Source organism: Perca fluviatilis, chromosome 15 (assembly GCF_010015445.1).
Source record: "Perca fluviatilis chromosome 15, GENO_Pfluv_1.0, whole genome shotgun sequence".
Lineage (NCBI taxonomy): Eukaryota > Metazoa > Chordata > Actinopteri > Perciformes > Percidae > Perca > Perca fluviatilis.
The window spans coordinates 38190316-38205931 of NC_053126.1; the positions used below are offsets into that span (position 1 = coordinate 38190316).

The 15616-nt window shown below is 44.2% G+C and overlaps 1 protein-coding gene across 2 annotated transcripts in view; it reads left to right on the top strand.

The window, feature by feature from the left end:
- Positions 1 to 12117, top strand: part of samd14 (sterile alpha motif domain containing 14) — a 42441-nt gene extending 30324 nt beyond the window's left edge. For both annotated transcript variants that reach the window (XM_039826180.1, XM_039826179.1), the window contains 4 exons: positions 10200 to 10356; positions 10898 to 11008; positions 11389 to 11544; positions 11971 to 12117. In XM_039826180.1, coding sequence (XP_039682114.1) covers positions 10200 to 10356; positions 10898 to 11008; positions 11389 to 11544; positions 11971 to 12111 — 565 coding nt within the window. In that variant the 3' untranslated portion in view covers positions 12112 to 12117. The remainder of the gene's footprint in view (positions 1 to 10199; positions 10357 to 10897; positions 11009 to 11388; positions 11545 to 11970) is intronic.
- The last annotated feature ends 3499 nt before the right edge of the window (positions 12118 to 15616 follow it).

A 15616-nucleotide genomic window follows, 5' to 3' on the forward strand; every position in this document is an offset into this window, starting at 1 on the left:
AACGGCGAACCAAGGCCTGGGCAGATGGAACTCCAACCTCCCGCTCCAGATCAGCAAAGAGCGGAGGCTGGTAACCGTAAACACACTGGAACGGAGAAAGGCCGGTCGAGGAGCAGGGCAGAGTGTTGTGGGCGTACTCCACCCAAATCAGCTGTTTGCTCCAGCTAACAGGATTCCTGGAGGTCGAACATCTTAGCCCCACCTCCAACTCCTGATTTAGGCGCTCCGACTGGCCATTAGATTGGGGGTGATATCCCGAGGACAAACTAACGGTAGCCCCCAGGAGATTGCAGAATGCCCTCCAGAAGCGAGAGTTGAACTGGGGTCCCCGATCTGACACCACGTCCTTGGGAAGTCCATGAAGCCTGAACACATTGGAAAGCATAACCTCCGCCAATTCCGTAGCGGAGGGCAACTTGGGCAATGGAACAAAATGAACCATTTTGGAAAATCTGTCAACAATGGTGAGGATAGTAGTATTCCCCTCAGAAAGGGGCAAACCTGTGACGAAGTCCAGAGATATGTCTGACCATGGTCGAGAGGGCACTGGAAGAGGGTGAAGCAATCCAGCAGAGGGTCGATGCGAAGACTTGTGTTGGGAACACACAGGGCAGGCCACCACATACTCCTTGACAGATGCCACGACCCCGGGCCACCAGAACCGTTGTCGCACCACAAACACGGTCCTTTTCATTCCTGGGTGACACAAACAGCAAACTGGTGTGGGCCCAATGGACAACCTGAGACCTGAGCTCGGGAGGGACAAATAAGCGGTCCGGCGGACAGCCGACCGGGACAGGTAAGTCAACGGTAGCACGTTTCACTCGCTCCTCCACCTCCCATGACACAGCACCAATGACACAGGAACCTGGAAGAAAGGTCTCGTCTGATTTAGGGAGAGAGTCAGTATCAAACAGTCGAGACAAAGCATCGGGTTTGGTATTCTTGGAACCGGGACGATATGACAGGGAGAAGTTGAAACGATTGAAAAACAAAGCATACCTGGCTTGACGGGAGTTCAGGCGTCTCGCAGAACGCAGATACTCCAGGTTCTTGTGGTCTGTCCACACCAAGAAGGGATGCTCCGCCCCCTCCAGCCAGTGTCTCCACTCCTCCAACGCCACTTTCACCGCCAGCAACTCCCGATTGCCAACATCATAGTTCCTTTCAGCCGGTGACAATTTCCGTCCGTCTCATAATGTCCACTAGGAGTGTTAAAGGCAGTCTTCCATTCATCCCCCTCCCTAATTCTCACCAGATGATATGCGTTTCTTAAGTCAAGCTTGGTAAACACAGTAGCACCTTGCAACAGTTCAAAAGTGGAGGAGAGTAACGGGAGGGGGTACCTGTTTTTCACGGTTATGTCATTGAGTCCACGATAGTCGATACAGGGTTGCAATGACCCGTCCTTCTTCCCTACGAAGAAGAATCCAGCTCCAGCTGGTGAAGACGAGGGTCGTATGATACCAGCCTCCAAAGCCGAATCAATATAATCCTTCATCGCCAGAATCTCAGGCGAGGACAGAGAGTACAAACGTCCCTTGGGAGGTGCAGTCCCAGGCAACAGGTCAATAGGACAGTCATAAGGCAGATGAGGAGGCAAGGCAGTGGCTCTGGACTTGTTGAACACCTCCCCTAAATCCATGTAACAGGACGGAACAGATGACAGGTCAGGAACCCTCTCCGCCACCGTAACCTCCGGGTTTACGGCAGGATGAACGGAAGGTTCAGGGTCAATCGGGGTAGAGACCGGAGCCATAGACACCCCACCCAGGGAGGGTGAGGAAATGACCCCCTCTGAGCCCCCAGCCGGTCTGGAGTGGAAGTACTTGCTGGAACAATCCACCCCCCACCCCGTGACAACCCCCATGGTCCAGTCAATGTGAGGGTTGTGTTCATGGAGCCAGGGAAATCCAAGAATAACTGGAGGGAGAGAGGAGTTAACCAGGAAAAATGTCAAAGTCTCTGTATGATGGTCAGGAAAACTCAGAGTGACAGGAGAGGTTCGATGAGTTACCTGCCATAGAAACCGACCATCCAACGCAGTAGCTCTCAGCGGAACAGGAATCGAAATCGAACTCAGTCCCAATTCTCTAGCCAGAAAAATATCCATGAGACTGAAGTCAGCCCCAGAATCCACCATAACCTCCAGAGGCCTGGAGATCTCCGTGGAGGAGATCCAACTGTCACAGAAAACAAGGGGCGAGAGGGGCAGTTAATAACAGAAGTATGGCTCACCAGGACCCTCTCTTTCACTGGCAAGCCTCTCCTTTTACTGGACACCATCCAATGAAATGGCCCCGCTGTCCACAGTAGATGCAGACGCCGTCCTGGATCCTCCTCCATCTCTCCTCAGGAGAGAGACGAGCTCTGCCCAGCTGCATCTACCCGCGAAGTTTAGAGCCACGAGCTGCAACGCGTCATCGTCATCTTGAGTAAACATGACTAAAAGTGAAACAAGGAGCTGGTGAAAAAGACCGGTGCAACATCCATTATTTGGACTTGGTTTGGATTTAAGCCGCTACAACGGAGCTGTGGTCGAGCCGTACCATGGAGCCTTTCACCAGCCTGACCATTCACTATATTAGGGACGATTGGAATCTTGGCAGCCGGTGTTTGCAGACGTTGTACTTCCCCGCTGAACATACAGCCGTGAGTGCATGTGTGCAGCGGCGGAGTGGGACCAAAAAATTTACCGGGACGTTTACGGCCCCTGCCGTACGGGTTGAGCAGAGGCTGCACCGTTTGAAAAGCAGGCAGCGGCGCCAGGCCGCCAGGCCGCCGGATGGTGTCGCTAACAACTTGCAATGTATACCTATTATCAGACCGGCCCACACTGTGTGTGTGTATGTGTGTGTGTGTGTGCAAATTAGTTACATTAGGCTGCAGGTAAGAAACTTTGTTTGAAATATGTTTTTATTTAAAGTATCTGTGCATCTTTGCCTAACACTGAAAGTATTTTCAGTACCGTGTCTGTTCCATAACTAAACAGACACCAGTTTGTCCTGTTCTCTGCATCTTGGGTGGCATTTAAGAACCAAGAACTTAAACTAAGTGGAGTGCCTTTTAGAATGGTTTGCACTTAAGAGAAGACACCCAATACTTTAAGCTTTTTCTTTGTCAAAGTCTCTGCAACTAGTTTACTTGAATTTTATTTATCTGCAACATTATGTTGTATAATTAATTAAATTCAATTCAATTTTATTTATAGTATCAAATCATAACATAAGTTATCTCGAGACACTTTACAGATAGAGTAGGTCTAGACCACACTCTATAATTTACAAAGCCCCAACAATTCCAACAATTCCAGTAATTCCCTCAAGAGCAAGCAGTGCGACAGTGGCGAGGAAAAACTCCCTCTTGGGAAGAAACCTCGGACAGACCCAGGCTCTTGGTAGGCGGTGTCTGACGAGCCGGTTGGGGGTGTGATGAACAGTGGCAATAGTAGTCACATTAATAATGGAACAGTGACTGGATGTAGCGTGGAAGCTGCAGGGTTCAGCAGGACGCAGGATGACATTGCAGGGCATCGCTGAGCTCAGCAGGGAGTGCAGCAGGACCACGGCGACAGCTGCAACCAGGATCTTGGTGCCAACGTTCTCCAAGGAAATACGCTGGGGGAAAAAAGCATAAGGACTCCGGGGAGTAAACTCCCCAGAAGCTAGGATTAGTAACAAGCATTTCTGGGACGGGCTGCACACAAATAGTAATAGTAATAGTAATAGTACCAGTAATAGAAAGGGAGAGGAGAGAGCAGCTCAGTGTGTCAAAGGAAGGAAGTCCCCCGGCAGTCTAGAACTATAACAGCGTAACTATAACAGGTAACTAAGAGAGACAGGTCATAAGGAGAGGTAGCTTTTTCGGGCTTAGAACTCTCCCCCTGCCGGATCTGGCTTGGCTGGCCTATAAGCTTTATCAAATAGGAGAGTTTTAAGTTCATTCTTGAATGAGGTGACAGTTTCTGCCCCCCGAACCCAGATCGGGAGCTGGTTCCATAGGAGAGGAGCCTGATAACTGAAGGCTCTAGCTCCCATTCTACTTTTAGAGACTCTAGGTACCACCAGTAACTCTGCATTCTGGGAGCGCAGTGCTCTGGTGGGACAATAGGGTATTAGGAGCTCTTCTAGATATGATGGTGCTAGACCATTTAGAGCTTTTTTAGGTCAAGAGAAGGACTTTAAACTCAATCCTGGATTCAACAGGAAGCCAATGCAGAGAAGCTAATACAGGAGAAATATGATCTCTTTTCTTAGTTCTTGTGAGAACACGCGCTGCAGCATTCTGGATCAGCTGGAGAGTCTTAAGAGACTTATTTGAGCAACCTGATAGTAAGGAATTACAATAGTCCAGCCTGGAAGTAACAAATGCATGGACTAGTTTTTCAGCGTCGTTTTGAGACAGGATATTCCTAATTTTGGCAATGTTACGAAGATGAAAAAAGGCTGTTCTTGAGGTTTGTTTTAGATTGGCATTAAAGGATATATCCTGATCAAAGATAACTCCTAAATTTCTAACAGTGGTGCTGGAGGCCAGGGCAATACCATCCAGAGTAGCTATATCTTTAGATAATGAAGTTCAGAGGTGTTTAGGGCCCAGCACAATAACTTCAGTTTTGTTAGGGTTTAACATCAGAAAATTATAGGTCATCCAGGATTTTATATCCTTAATGCACGCTTGAAATTTAGCTAGCTGACTGGTTTCGTCTGGTTTGATTGACAAGTATAATTGGGTGTCATCCGCATAACAGTGAAAGTTAATTGAGTGTTTTCTAATAATATTGCCTAGAGGAAGCATATATAAGGAGAATAGAATTGGTCCAAGCACTGAGCCTTGAGGAACCCCATGGCCAACCTTTAGCGCATTCTTGAGGATTTATCATTAACATTCACAAATTGAGATCGATCAGAGAAATAGGACCTAAACCAACTCAGAGCAATTCCTTTAATGCCAACCAAGTGTTCCAATCTCTGTAACAGGATTGAATGGTCAATAGTGTCAAATGCAGCACTAAGATCTAGTAAAACAAGAATGGAGACAAGACCTTTGTCTGCAGCAGTTAAAAGGTCGTTAGTAATTTTCACCAGTGCCGTCTCTGTGCTATGATTCTTTCTAAATCCTGATTGAAAGTCATCAAATAAACTATTGCTATGTAGAAAATCACATAACTGATTAGCAACCACCTTCTCAAGGATCTTGGATAGAAAGGGAAGGTTTAGATATAGGTCTATAGTTTGCGTAAGACCTCAGGATCCAGGGTGGGTTTTTTCAGAAGAGGTTTTATCACAGCTACTTTAAATGACTGTGGTACATAACCTGTTAATAGAGACATATTGATCATATCTAGTAATGAGGTGTTAACCACAGGTAATGCTTCTTTGAGTAGTCTCGTTGGGATGGGGTCTAAGAGACAGGTAGATGGCTTAGCTGAGGATATCTTTAACATTAATTGTTGAAGGTCTATAGGATAAAAGCAGTCTAAGTATATGTCGACGAGTCTAGTCTTTCATTTCTAGCGCTCGCTTAAAGGTGAACCGTTAGAAGTTGAGTGTAAAAGGTGATGAATTTTATCTCTAATTGTTGTAATTTTATCATTAAAGAAGCTCATGAAGTCATCACTACTCAGAGCTAGAGGAATAGATGGCTCAGTAGAGCTGTGGCTATCTGTCAGCCTGGCGACAGTGCTGAAAAGAAACCTTGGGTTGTTCTTGTTTTCTTCTATTAGTGATGAGTAATAGTCTGATCTGGCCTTTCTTAAGGCCTTCCCATAGGTTTTGAGACTTTCTTGCCAATCCCAACGAGATTCTTCCACTTTGGTGGAACGCCACTTACATTCGAGGTTTCGCGAGATTTGTTTTAATTTGCGAGTTTGGGAGTTATACCAAGGTGCTAGTTTCCTTTGCTTCATCATCTTCTTTATGAGGGGAGCAACGGAGTCTAAGGTCGTCCGTAGGCATGTCGTAACACCGTCTACAAATGCATCAATTTGAGAGGGACTGAGGTTAACGTAAAGGTCCTCTGTTATGTTAAGGCATGACATAGAGTCGAATGCTGTTGGAATATCTTCTTTAAATTTAGCTATAGCACTGTCAGATAGGCATCTGGTGTAGGAGCTTTTATCTAATTTAATATAATCAGGTAGTAAGAATTCAAAAGTGATTAAAGAATGATCTGATAATACCGAATTCTGCGAAAATATTATTAAATCCTCAATTTCAATACCATATGCCAGCACAAGGTCGAGGGTGTGGTTAAAACAGTGCGTCGACTTGTGCACACTCTGACTGAAACCGATTGAATCCAGTAATGAGTTGAAAGCAGTACTAAGGCTGTCATTGTCAACGTCCACATGTATATTAAAATCACCTACAAGAAGTTCTTGGTCTGATTTAAGGACTAAGCATGATAAAAACTCTGAGAATTCAGATAAAAATTCAGAATACGGACCTGGAGCCCTGTAAATAACAACGAATATAATTGGCTGTAATGTTTTCCATTTTGGATGTTGAAGATTAAGAACAAGACTTTCAAATGAGTTATAATGTAATTTAGGTTTAGGAGTAATTAACAGGCTTGCATCAAAGATGGCTGCAACTCCCCCTCCTCGGCCTGAGCCTCTAGGAATTTGAGTATTAATATGGCTGGGAGGAGTGGCTTCATTTAGACTAACATAGTCTTCATGGCCCAGCCAGGTTTCAGTAAGACAAAATAAATCAATGTTATTATCTGATATCAACTCGTTTACCAATACTGCTTTAGAAGACAGAGATCTAATATTTAATAGTCCACATCTAATTTTCCTATTTTGTTCTATTGCAGTCGTTTTAATTCCAATTAGGTTGTTAAGTATAGCGCATCTTTTGTTTACCTTTGATTTAACCGATCTGAGCCGGGGGACAGACACCGTGCTTATTAGACTATGAGTGGGCGACTGCTCCAACGGAAGCACAGAGGGGCGCATTGCACTGCACCTCTGATTACTAATATCAAACTTGGGTTGTCATGGTTTATGACCGATAATAGACTTGGTCAGATTTTTGATATGAGAGCGGCACCGCCCCAGGTGGGATGAATGCCATCTCTCCAAATCAGACCAGGCTTTCCCCAGAACGCCCTCCAGTTATTCACATAGCCCACATCATTAGCTGGGCACCACCCCGCAACCAGCGGTGGAAGGATGACGTACGGCTGTACATTTCATCACTGGTCAGGTTTGCGGCGGGGTCCAGAGAAATACTAATGTGTTTCCGACATTGTTTTTGCGCAAAGTGGCACAAAGTACATTCATTTTAGTGATCTCCGATTACGACCATTACCACCTACGTGAAGTATGATCTTACTGTATTTACGGTTTTCTTTTAGCCAGCAGCTTTAGATGGGTTTCTATATCGCCCGCTCCAGCCCGGGGACACATATGACTGTAGGTAGGCCTACTGTAGCTGCCGGGGCCGCTGGCTTCACATATCGCAGTATAGAGCTCCCAATAACCAGAACTGGCTTCTCAGCGGGTGTATCGCTGAGTAGGGAGAAACTGTTAGAGAGGCTAAGACGCTTCTCGGTTTAGAGCCGACCGTATCATGTGCACTCCCTGGTCTAGATCTAACGCTTACGCTTCCCTCGGACAGTCACCCACTCGCCCGGCTGCTCGGGGTCTGCCGGGGGACAGCTAGCAGAAGCTACAGAAGCTACAGTATGTTGGCCCGCATTAACTACATGGTGCTGGCTAGCTACGGAAGCATATGATTCTGATTCCATGGTGCGTAGCCGTGACTCAAACTCACTAAGCCTTGCCTCCAAAACAGCGAATATACTACATTTATTACATGTATCGTTATCACTAAAGGAGGCAGAGGAATAGCTAAACATTTGACACACAGAGCAAGAAAGAGCAGGAGAGGGAGAGGAATTAGCCATTGCTAATGGCTAAGCTAAAGTAGCTAACAGTGTTTTAACAATTGTAAATTCAGCGAGTCAGTCACTGTAAGTGAGGCTAAGTATGAGTGCTTGAGTAAAACAATTGTAATTCAAATGCAATCCAGGCAAATAGCCGCTAATTTAAACAGTGAAGCAGAGTTCAGTAAGTTTTTGCCGGAGCAGCAAACTAGCGTTTGTAACACTGGAACACCGGAAGTGACACAATACGCTCACCTTACACGTCGGCACGTCCCTATACTTCGACACTGCACAACATTCAAGAGCAGTAAAAGGCTAATTAAATTACAGTTTTGAACAATAAATGTTCTCAAAACTACATACTATGTTTCTTTCTCTTTAAAAAAAAATACATTTAGCAGTTTGGTCTTCCTTAGGGTCTATGTAACTTGGTCTGAAATGGTTCTATTATAATTTATATATCGCAATATATATCGTTATCGCAAGAGGCTGCAATGTATATCGCAATATGGATTTTAGGCCATATCGCCCATCCCTAGTAACTAAAGCTGTAACAGATGAATGTAGCGGAGTAACTAAAGTAACTAGTAACTAAAGCTGGAACAGATGAATGTACACTACCGGTCAAAAGTTTTCGAACACCCCAATTTTTCCAGGTTTTTATTGAAATTCATGCAGTTCAATGTCTTATTGTACTCTGAAATGAAAGAATAGAACAAATGAACAATTTCAGTTAAAAAAGAAATCATGGAATCAATTTATAAACCAAAATGTATTCTACATTTTTGACTCCTCAAAGTAGCCCCCTTTGGCAGATATAACAGCTGAACACACTCGTGGCATTCTTTCTACAATGGAAATCAAATATTCTTCAGAAAGTTCTTCCCAACTCTGTTGCAGAAGTTCCCATAAATGTGTGGCACTTGTAGGTTGCTTTGCTTTCACTTTTCTGTCCAGTTCATCCCAAACCAGCTCAATGGAGTTTAAGTCTGGTGACTGTGCTGGCCACTCCATGTTTTAAGCTTACCATCTTGTTCTTTTTTGCTAAGGTAGTTCTGGCATAGCTTGGATGTAGGATGAACCCCTGACCAACTAGGCGCATACCAGAGGGTGCTGCATGGTGCTGCAGAATGCTGTGGTAGCTGTTTTGGTTCAGGGTGCCTTTCACTCTGTACTTTATCACCGACCCTGGATCCAGCAAAACAGCCCCAGACCATCACGCTTCCTCCTCCATGTTTGACAGTTGATGTCACACACCTTTCGCCTACTCAACGGCGTACAAAAATCCTGCGTGATGAACAGAAGATTTCAAATTTTGATTCATCAGTCCATAACACCTTCTTCCAGTCTTCAGTAGTCCATTGGCGATGTTTCTTGGCCCAGGCAAGCCTCTTTTTCTTATTCTGACGTCTTAGCAATGGCTTTCTTGCTGCAACTCGACCTATCAAACCTGCAGCTCCAAGTCTTCTCTTTCCAGTTGAAACTGAGACTTGCTTATTACGACCACTATTAAGCTGTGCTTGAAGCTGTTGTCCTGTGAGCTGCCTAGAGCTGTTGACTCTCAGAAACTTGTCTTCTGATTCTGTTGTGGCTTTGGGTCTGCCAGACCTCTTCCTGTCAGACACCTTGACTTTCTTCGCAATTTCTCTGTAGGAAAGACCAACATTCTTAAGGGTTATGATGGTCTGTCTCTCTTCCATTGTTAATTGCCTTTTTCTTTTCACACTCTTTCTTTTTCTACTTTCTGCAGTACAATACTGTTCAAATAATGCTCACAAGGGTATGGTACCACAGTGTGTTCCAACAATACTTTTATATAAACAGTATAAGTATCCAGACAAGTGTGAACACCTGGGGGAATTGGTAGCCCCAACTTTCAGAGCTTGATCAACCTCCATTGCTGCAGAACAGATTTACATTGTTTACCTATTTCTTGTTCCCTGAAAAAGGCCTTTTTGTAAAATTCTGAAATGTACATTATTTTTCAGTTTTGGGTAACCTTACTCTTTTTTTTTTAACCTCAGGCAGTTCACCACTTACCTTTGTAACATTTCAAGCTATTCATTGGACTTGAACTGCTAAAATTTCATTAAAAAACAAAAAGAATTGGGATGTTCTAAAACTTTTGACCAGTAATGTAGTGGAGTAAAAAGTCCAATATTTCTCTCTGAAATGTAGCGGAGTAGAAGTAGAAAGTAGCATGAAAAGAAAAGACTCAAGTAAAGTACAAGTACCTCAACATTTGGAATGATGGACAGTACTGGAGAACGTGTACTTACATTCTAGTGCTGGTTGTGTGTCTCCAGAGAGCCATCTGAGAGTCCGTCTCGCTCTTCGGGATCCTTCGTCCCATTCTCCTGGTTCTCTGAAGGACGGGGGTCTCTCTCCTCCTCCGGGACCCCCCCCGGATCCCCCAAAGTCGCTCCACCCAACTCCTCTGGACCCCAAAAGTCTGACTCACAGGTAACCAACTGACTCCGCCTCCAGGCTCACCTGTGGAGAAAGAAAGCAGATTTACTCTGCTCTTCTTTCAGCTACTGGGAATAGTAGACGTTTGTTTCTACGAGTACATTACTAAAGAACAAAGGAAGGAAAACAAGTATGACGTGTACTGAAATATCCTTCTTGTATTAGCAAACAACAACAACAACAACAAAGTTCCTTCACTCAAGACACACACAAGACAGTCACAAGTAATGGTTTGAAACACCGACATTAACAGACACAGAGCAACCAATCAGAAAGAGGCATTTCCTGATGCTGCAGTAAGTGGTCGTGTGCATTACTCTCAGCCCACACAACCACTACTGCAACACACACGCACGCACGCACGCACACACACTCACACACTCACACACACACTGTTTATGTTTTCTGTCTGTTTTATCTCTTCAGTGAGAGGAAGGAGCTCAATTAACCTCCATCTGGGAGCTGCTAATTACTGTGTGTGTGTGTGTGTTGTGTGTGTGTGTGTGTGTGTGTGTGTGTGTTTTTGTTCCCGCAGGAGTCAGCTTTAAGCGAGGAGTACTCTCCTCCTCACACCACCTCCTCTCCTCCCGCTGACTCCTCCAGATCCTCCCATCCTTATCACACGCTGTCACAGTCCTCAGACGAGGTAGCATACACACACACACACACACACACACAAACACACACACACACAGACACACATATACACACACAGACACACACAAACACACAGACAGATACACACACACACACACACAGACACACACACACACACACACACACACACAAACAAACACACACAAACATTTTATTGTGAAAACACAGACACACATATACACACACAGACAAACACACACACACACACACACACACACACACACAGACAGACAGACAGATACACACACACAGACACACACACACACACACACAGACAGACACACACACACACACACACAAACAAACACACACAAACATTTTATTGTGAAAATCTTCACCTCTCTGATGTGTCCTCTTCCTCCTCCCCAGCCTCTGGAGGAGGCGCTGTGTCTCGTGTCGTCATGGACGACGCAGCAGGTCTGTGATTGGCTGAGAGGACTCCACATGGAGCAATACGTCCCAGAATTCAATGCGAGGGACGTGGATGGACAGACGCTGCTGCAGATGGACGGAAACAAGCTGAAGGTGAGGGCAGATCTTGTTGAGTGTATCATGACCCAGCAGATCCTGATGTTACTGGAGAAATGTTTGAAACTAGTTCTACAGACACTTTTACTATGACAACAAGTCAAAATGTTTAGAGGGGAAAATTGTGGAAATTTTCAGGAGAAAGTCAAAAAAACATTTCCCACAAGAAATTGGAACAAATTTATGAAATTATAGTTAATATTTTGATGGAAAACAGAGAAGGGGAATGTCTTCTAGCAGAGACAAAAGAAAGAGAAATTGATGAAAGTCAAACTTGTATTCTTTGGGAGTAAAATCAGAAAACTGACTTGTTCTCACCAGGAGAACATTAACTGGTCTGGTCTCTGGAATAGTACGGCTTTTTCACTACTTTGTCTCTCTTCCTCTGTCCCCTGTCTCCTCTGTCTCCTCTGTCCTCTGCAGGCTCTGGGCGTGCTCAGTTCGTCCGATCGCAGCGCTCTGAAGCGACGCATCAAAGATTTCCTCTCTGCAGCCGAGAAGGAGAGAAAAGCTCTGGACAAGATGGAGAGACAGAGAGACAAACAGAGACAGCGCAGGAACTGAGGGGGAGGGGGGAGAGAGGGACACAGGGCGGCAGACAGGGGGGAGAGAGATGGGGGAGGGTGGTAGACGGGGGAGAGAGAGAGTGGGCGACGGGGGGAGACAGGGGATGGAGAGGGGGGAGACAGTGTCTGACAACATTATGGAAAGGATCCCTACAGAGATAGACCTTTTAGTTAAAGAGAAACAGCCCCGAAATCCCCATCACCAAACCCACCAGACTCCATGTAAATAATCAGGACTTTTAGTGTGTATAGAGCCAGCATATCTCCACCAGACTAAAAGATATCATCCCATTTAAGGAGACAGTGTGAGAAATGTGGACTGTGTTCAGAAGACTGAAAGCAAAGGGACATTTTGTGGCTACGGTGGCCCTGAAGGACAAAATGTTAAAAAAAATTAATTCATCTGAAAAGGAGACGGAAGTTTTTCAAAGTAAAAGATCAAACTTTGAGTCACTGTTCGAATGTTTATCTCTGGGATGTCATGAACATGGTCAGTATGAAGGGGGCGGGGCCGGAGCTGTGACATCACCGTGACTTTCTTTGATTGTTGGAATGTTTTTAAGATGACATTAAAAAGTTTCATAAAGTTATAAACAGTTATTATTATTACAATATAATGATCTTCAGACAGACAGAAGCAGATTTTTTTTTTCAGAATATTTCTGCTTTTGTTTTGACGTCGGCAAAGCTGAATGGAACGCACCCCGACACGCTGAATGGAACGCTCCCCGACACGTTGAATGGAACGCTCCCCGACACGCTGAATGGAACGCTCCCCGACACGCTGAAGGGAAAGCACCCCGACATGCTGAGTGGAATGCACAACGACACCCTGAATGGAACACACCCCGACACCCTGAATGAAAGAGAAAATAAAGATAAACATTTTATATTTTTGGTATTTTTTTTATTTCAAAAATATTTTTCAAAAAAGAATAAAAATAACATGAACAGTAAACAAAAACTATCAAAAGACAGATAAATATTATTGGTAACACTTTACAATAAGGGTACATCATTTAGCATTACTTAATGCATTAATAAGCATTAATTAATTGTTATTTAAGGTGCATTAGTTAGCATTAGTTAATGCAGTAATGCCTTGACTAACTATTAATAACAGTTATCTAAGGTGTATATTCAATATTATTGTTTGTCTAATAAACATTTATTAACAATGCTCATGTTTGTTAATGTTAACTAAGTTATTAGTTGATGCATTATTTACCATTACTTAATGCAGTAATATGCCTTGACTGTTTAAAACAGTTAATTATATTATATAATTACATTAGTAAATGCAATATTAAGCTTTGACTAAGGTGTCTATTATATCATTAGTAAATGCAATATTAAGCCTTGACTAACTGTTAATAACAGTTAACTAAGGTGTCTATATTACTATTAGTTAAAGGGGTGATAGAATGCAAAACCGATTTTACCGTCACGGTCAGCAGCCCACGGTGCTCAATACCTGCGCAAAGTCACCATTTCTGGGTTACAGGACTACCAAATACAGAGGCCCTGACGGACCTCCAGGGCCTGCAGCTCGCTGCTCTCCCTCCCCTCTTCCTGCTAAATAGTGTTGACGAACTGACCGAAGAGCCGGTTAATTGACCCTACTCGTGTCACTGAGCCGGGAGAATCGAGTGCCATACGTCAATGAACCGACTCACTCCTGTTTTTTTCTTTTACTGGAAATGGTTGGCCGTTGTGTAGCTGGTATTCTTCTGCTACTGTGTGTGTATTAATCTAGCTCATTAGCGCCTCCACTGGGCTGGAGTGGTGGTGGTGGAATCAATCAGGAAATGTGTACTAAAGATCCCTATTTTTATCTTATTTTGACACCTTCTTTTCACACTTACCTCACTTCCTGTACCTCACTTCCTTTTCTCCCCTGTCTTCATCACTGGCTTTGCTTCCCCTCTGATTACCTGATTGAGTTCACCTGGTCACTCCTTATTTAAGACTGCACTCACTCTCAGTCAGTCTCTTCAACACCTTCACATGGGGCGGCAGCTGGTAAGATGAAGTTTACTTTGCACCTTAGTTCTTGATAACATGTTTGATATTTGCATGACAGCTTTATTTGGTTACTTTATGATTATCATGTGAGGATATTTATTTTGTTAAGTTGTAATTTCTATTTTGTTTTTTCCCAGATTCTCCAACCCATGTGTGTCTGTTCTGTTATGTTATCCAGTATCATTTGCCTCACCCTTTGCTAAATAAATCTTCATTGAATGGACTGAACTTCTCTCTGGCTTATTCATGCATTCTGACCGATGCCCCATGACGATGGCAATCAACCTCTAAACCTGAACCCTCCTAAACATGGTCCTTCGAGCCGGAGTTATACCATTGGCATGGATGATGTAAAGCCATTAAATGGGACTCCTCGACGTCCTGATCGGAAAACTCAACCTCCTGCTTATCTAGAAGATTATGAAGTTCAATATCCTGGTGTGAAAGGTGCTGCTTGCCAGACAGTATGCCCACATCATACAACAGACACACATGGGTCGCAGGATGACGGTAAAGAGCAAGATAAGATGAATGATCCTCCTGTGCCAACTGATCATGTTGAAATCATGAAGGAAATTTTAGTGACAATGAGGGGTATTCAGCATATGATGGGTAGATCTACTCCTCATTCCTCCTGTTCATCCAGGCCTGGGTTATCTACAGGGAGTAGACACTCAGTGCATGCCCCAACAGCAGTTTCTCAAGCACAACAGGAAGCAGCTCAATTTCCAAGTGTTGAATTGCAACATCACTCTTCCTCCGGTCCACCAGTGATCAGACATCATCCTGTTGCTATTTCGTCGAGCCTGCCCTATTTACCTGACTTTCCAAACCTCGATAATGCAATTCCTTCAGCTGGTACATCTGGACCAATCCTTTTACAAGAGCTGCCACCTCCCAGTTTTCCTGCAGCACCAGCAGAGGTTAACCCTTGTGTTGTCCTTCGGGTCCCAGTGACCCGAAGGACAACACAAGGATTATGTGCTTCCCTTTACTTTGTTGAGAATTGCTCTCTAAACCCTGTTTCTTGTAAAGTAAGTAAGTAAAGTTTATTTCTAGAACACATTTAAACACAGTTTAAGCTGACCAAAATGCTGTACAAACAAGAACTAAGGTGCTGTATTAACCCTTGTTTAGAGAGCAATTCTCAACAAAGTAAACGGAAGTACATAATCCTTGTGTTGTCCTTCGGGTCACTGGGACCCGAAGGACAACACAAGGGTTAACCTACAAAGTTCATGTGCTCAGCCTCTTGTTTCCTTCTCCCCCCAGCAGAGGCAGTATTCCCCTTTAAGGCCTCAGTCTTCTACATCTCATAGTCACCACAAACAAAGACCTTTGGCACCCTCTACAGGCAGAACACATGTATACAAGCTTGAGGGTCCTTCTTTCCCAGACCTTACTCGAGAGGATGAAATACAGTACAGGATGTTACGGATGGCACTTAATAATTTACTCAACCCCAATGAAACGGAGCA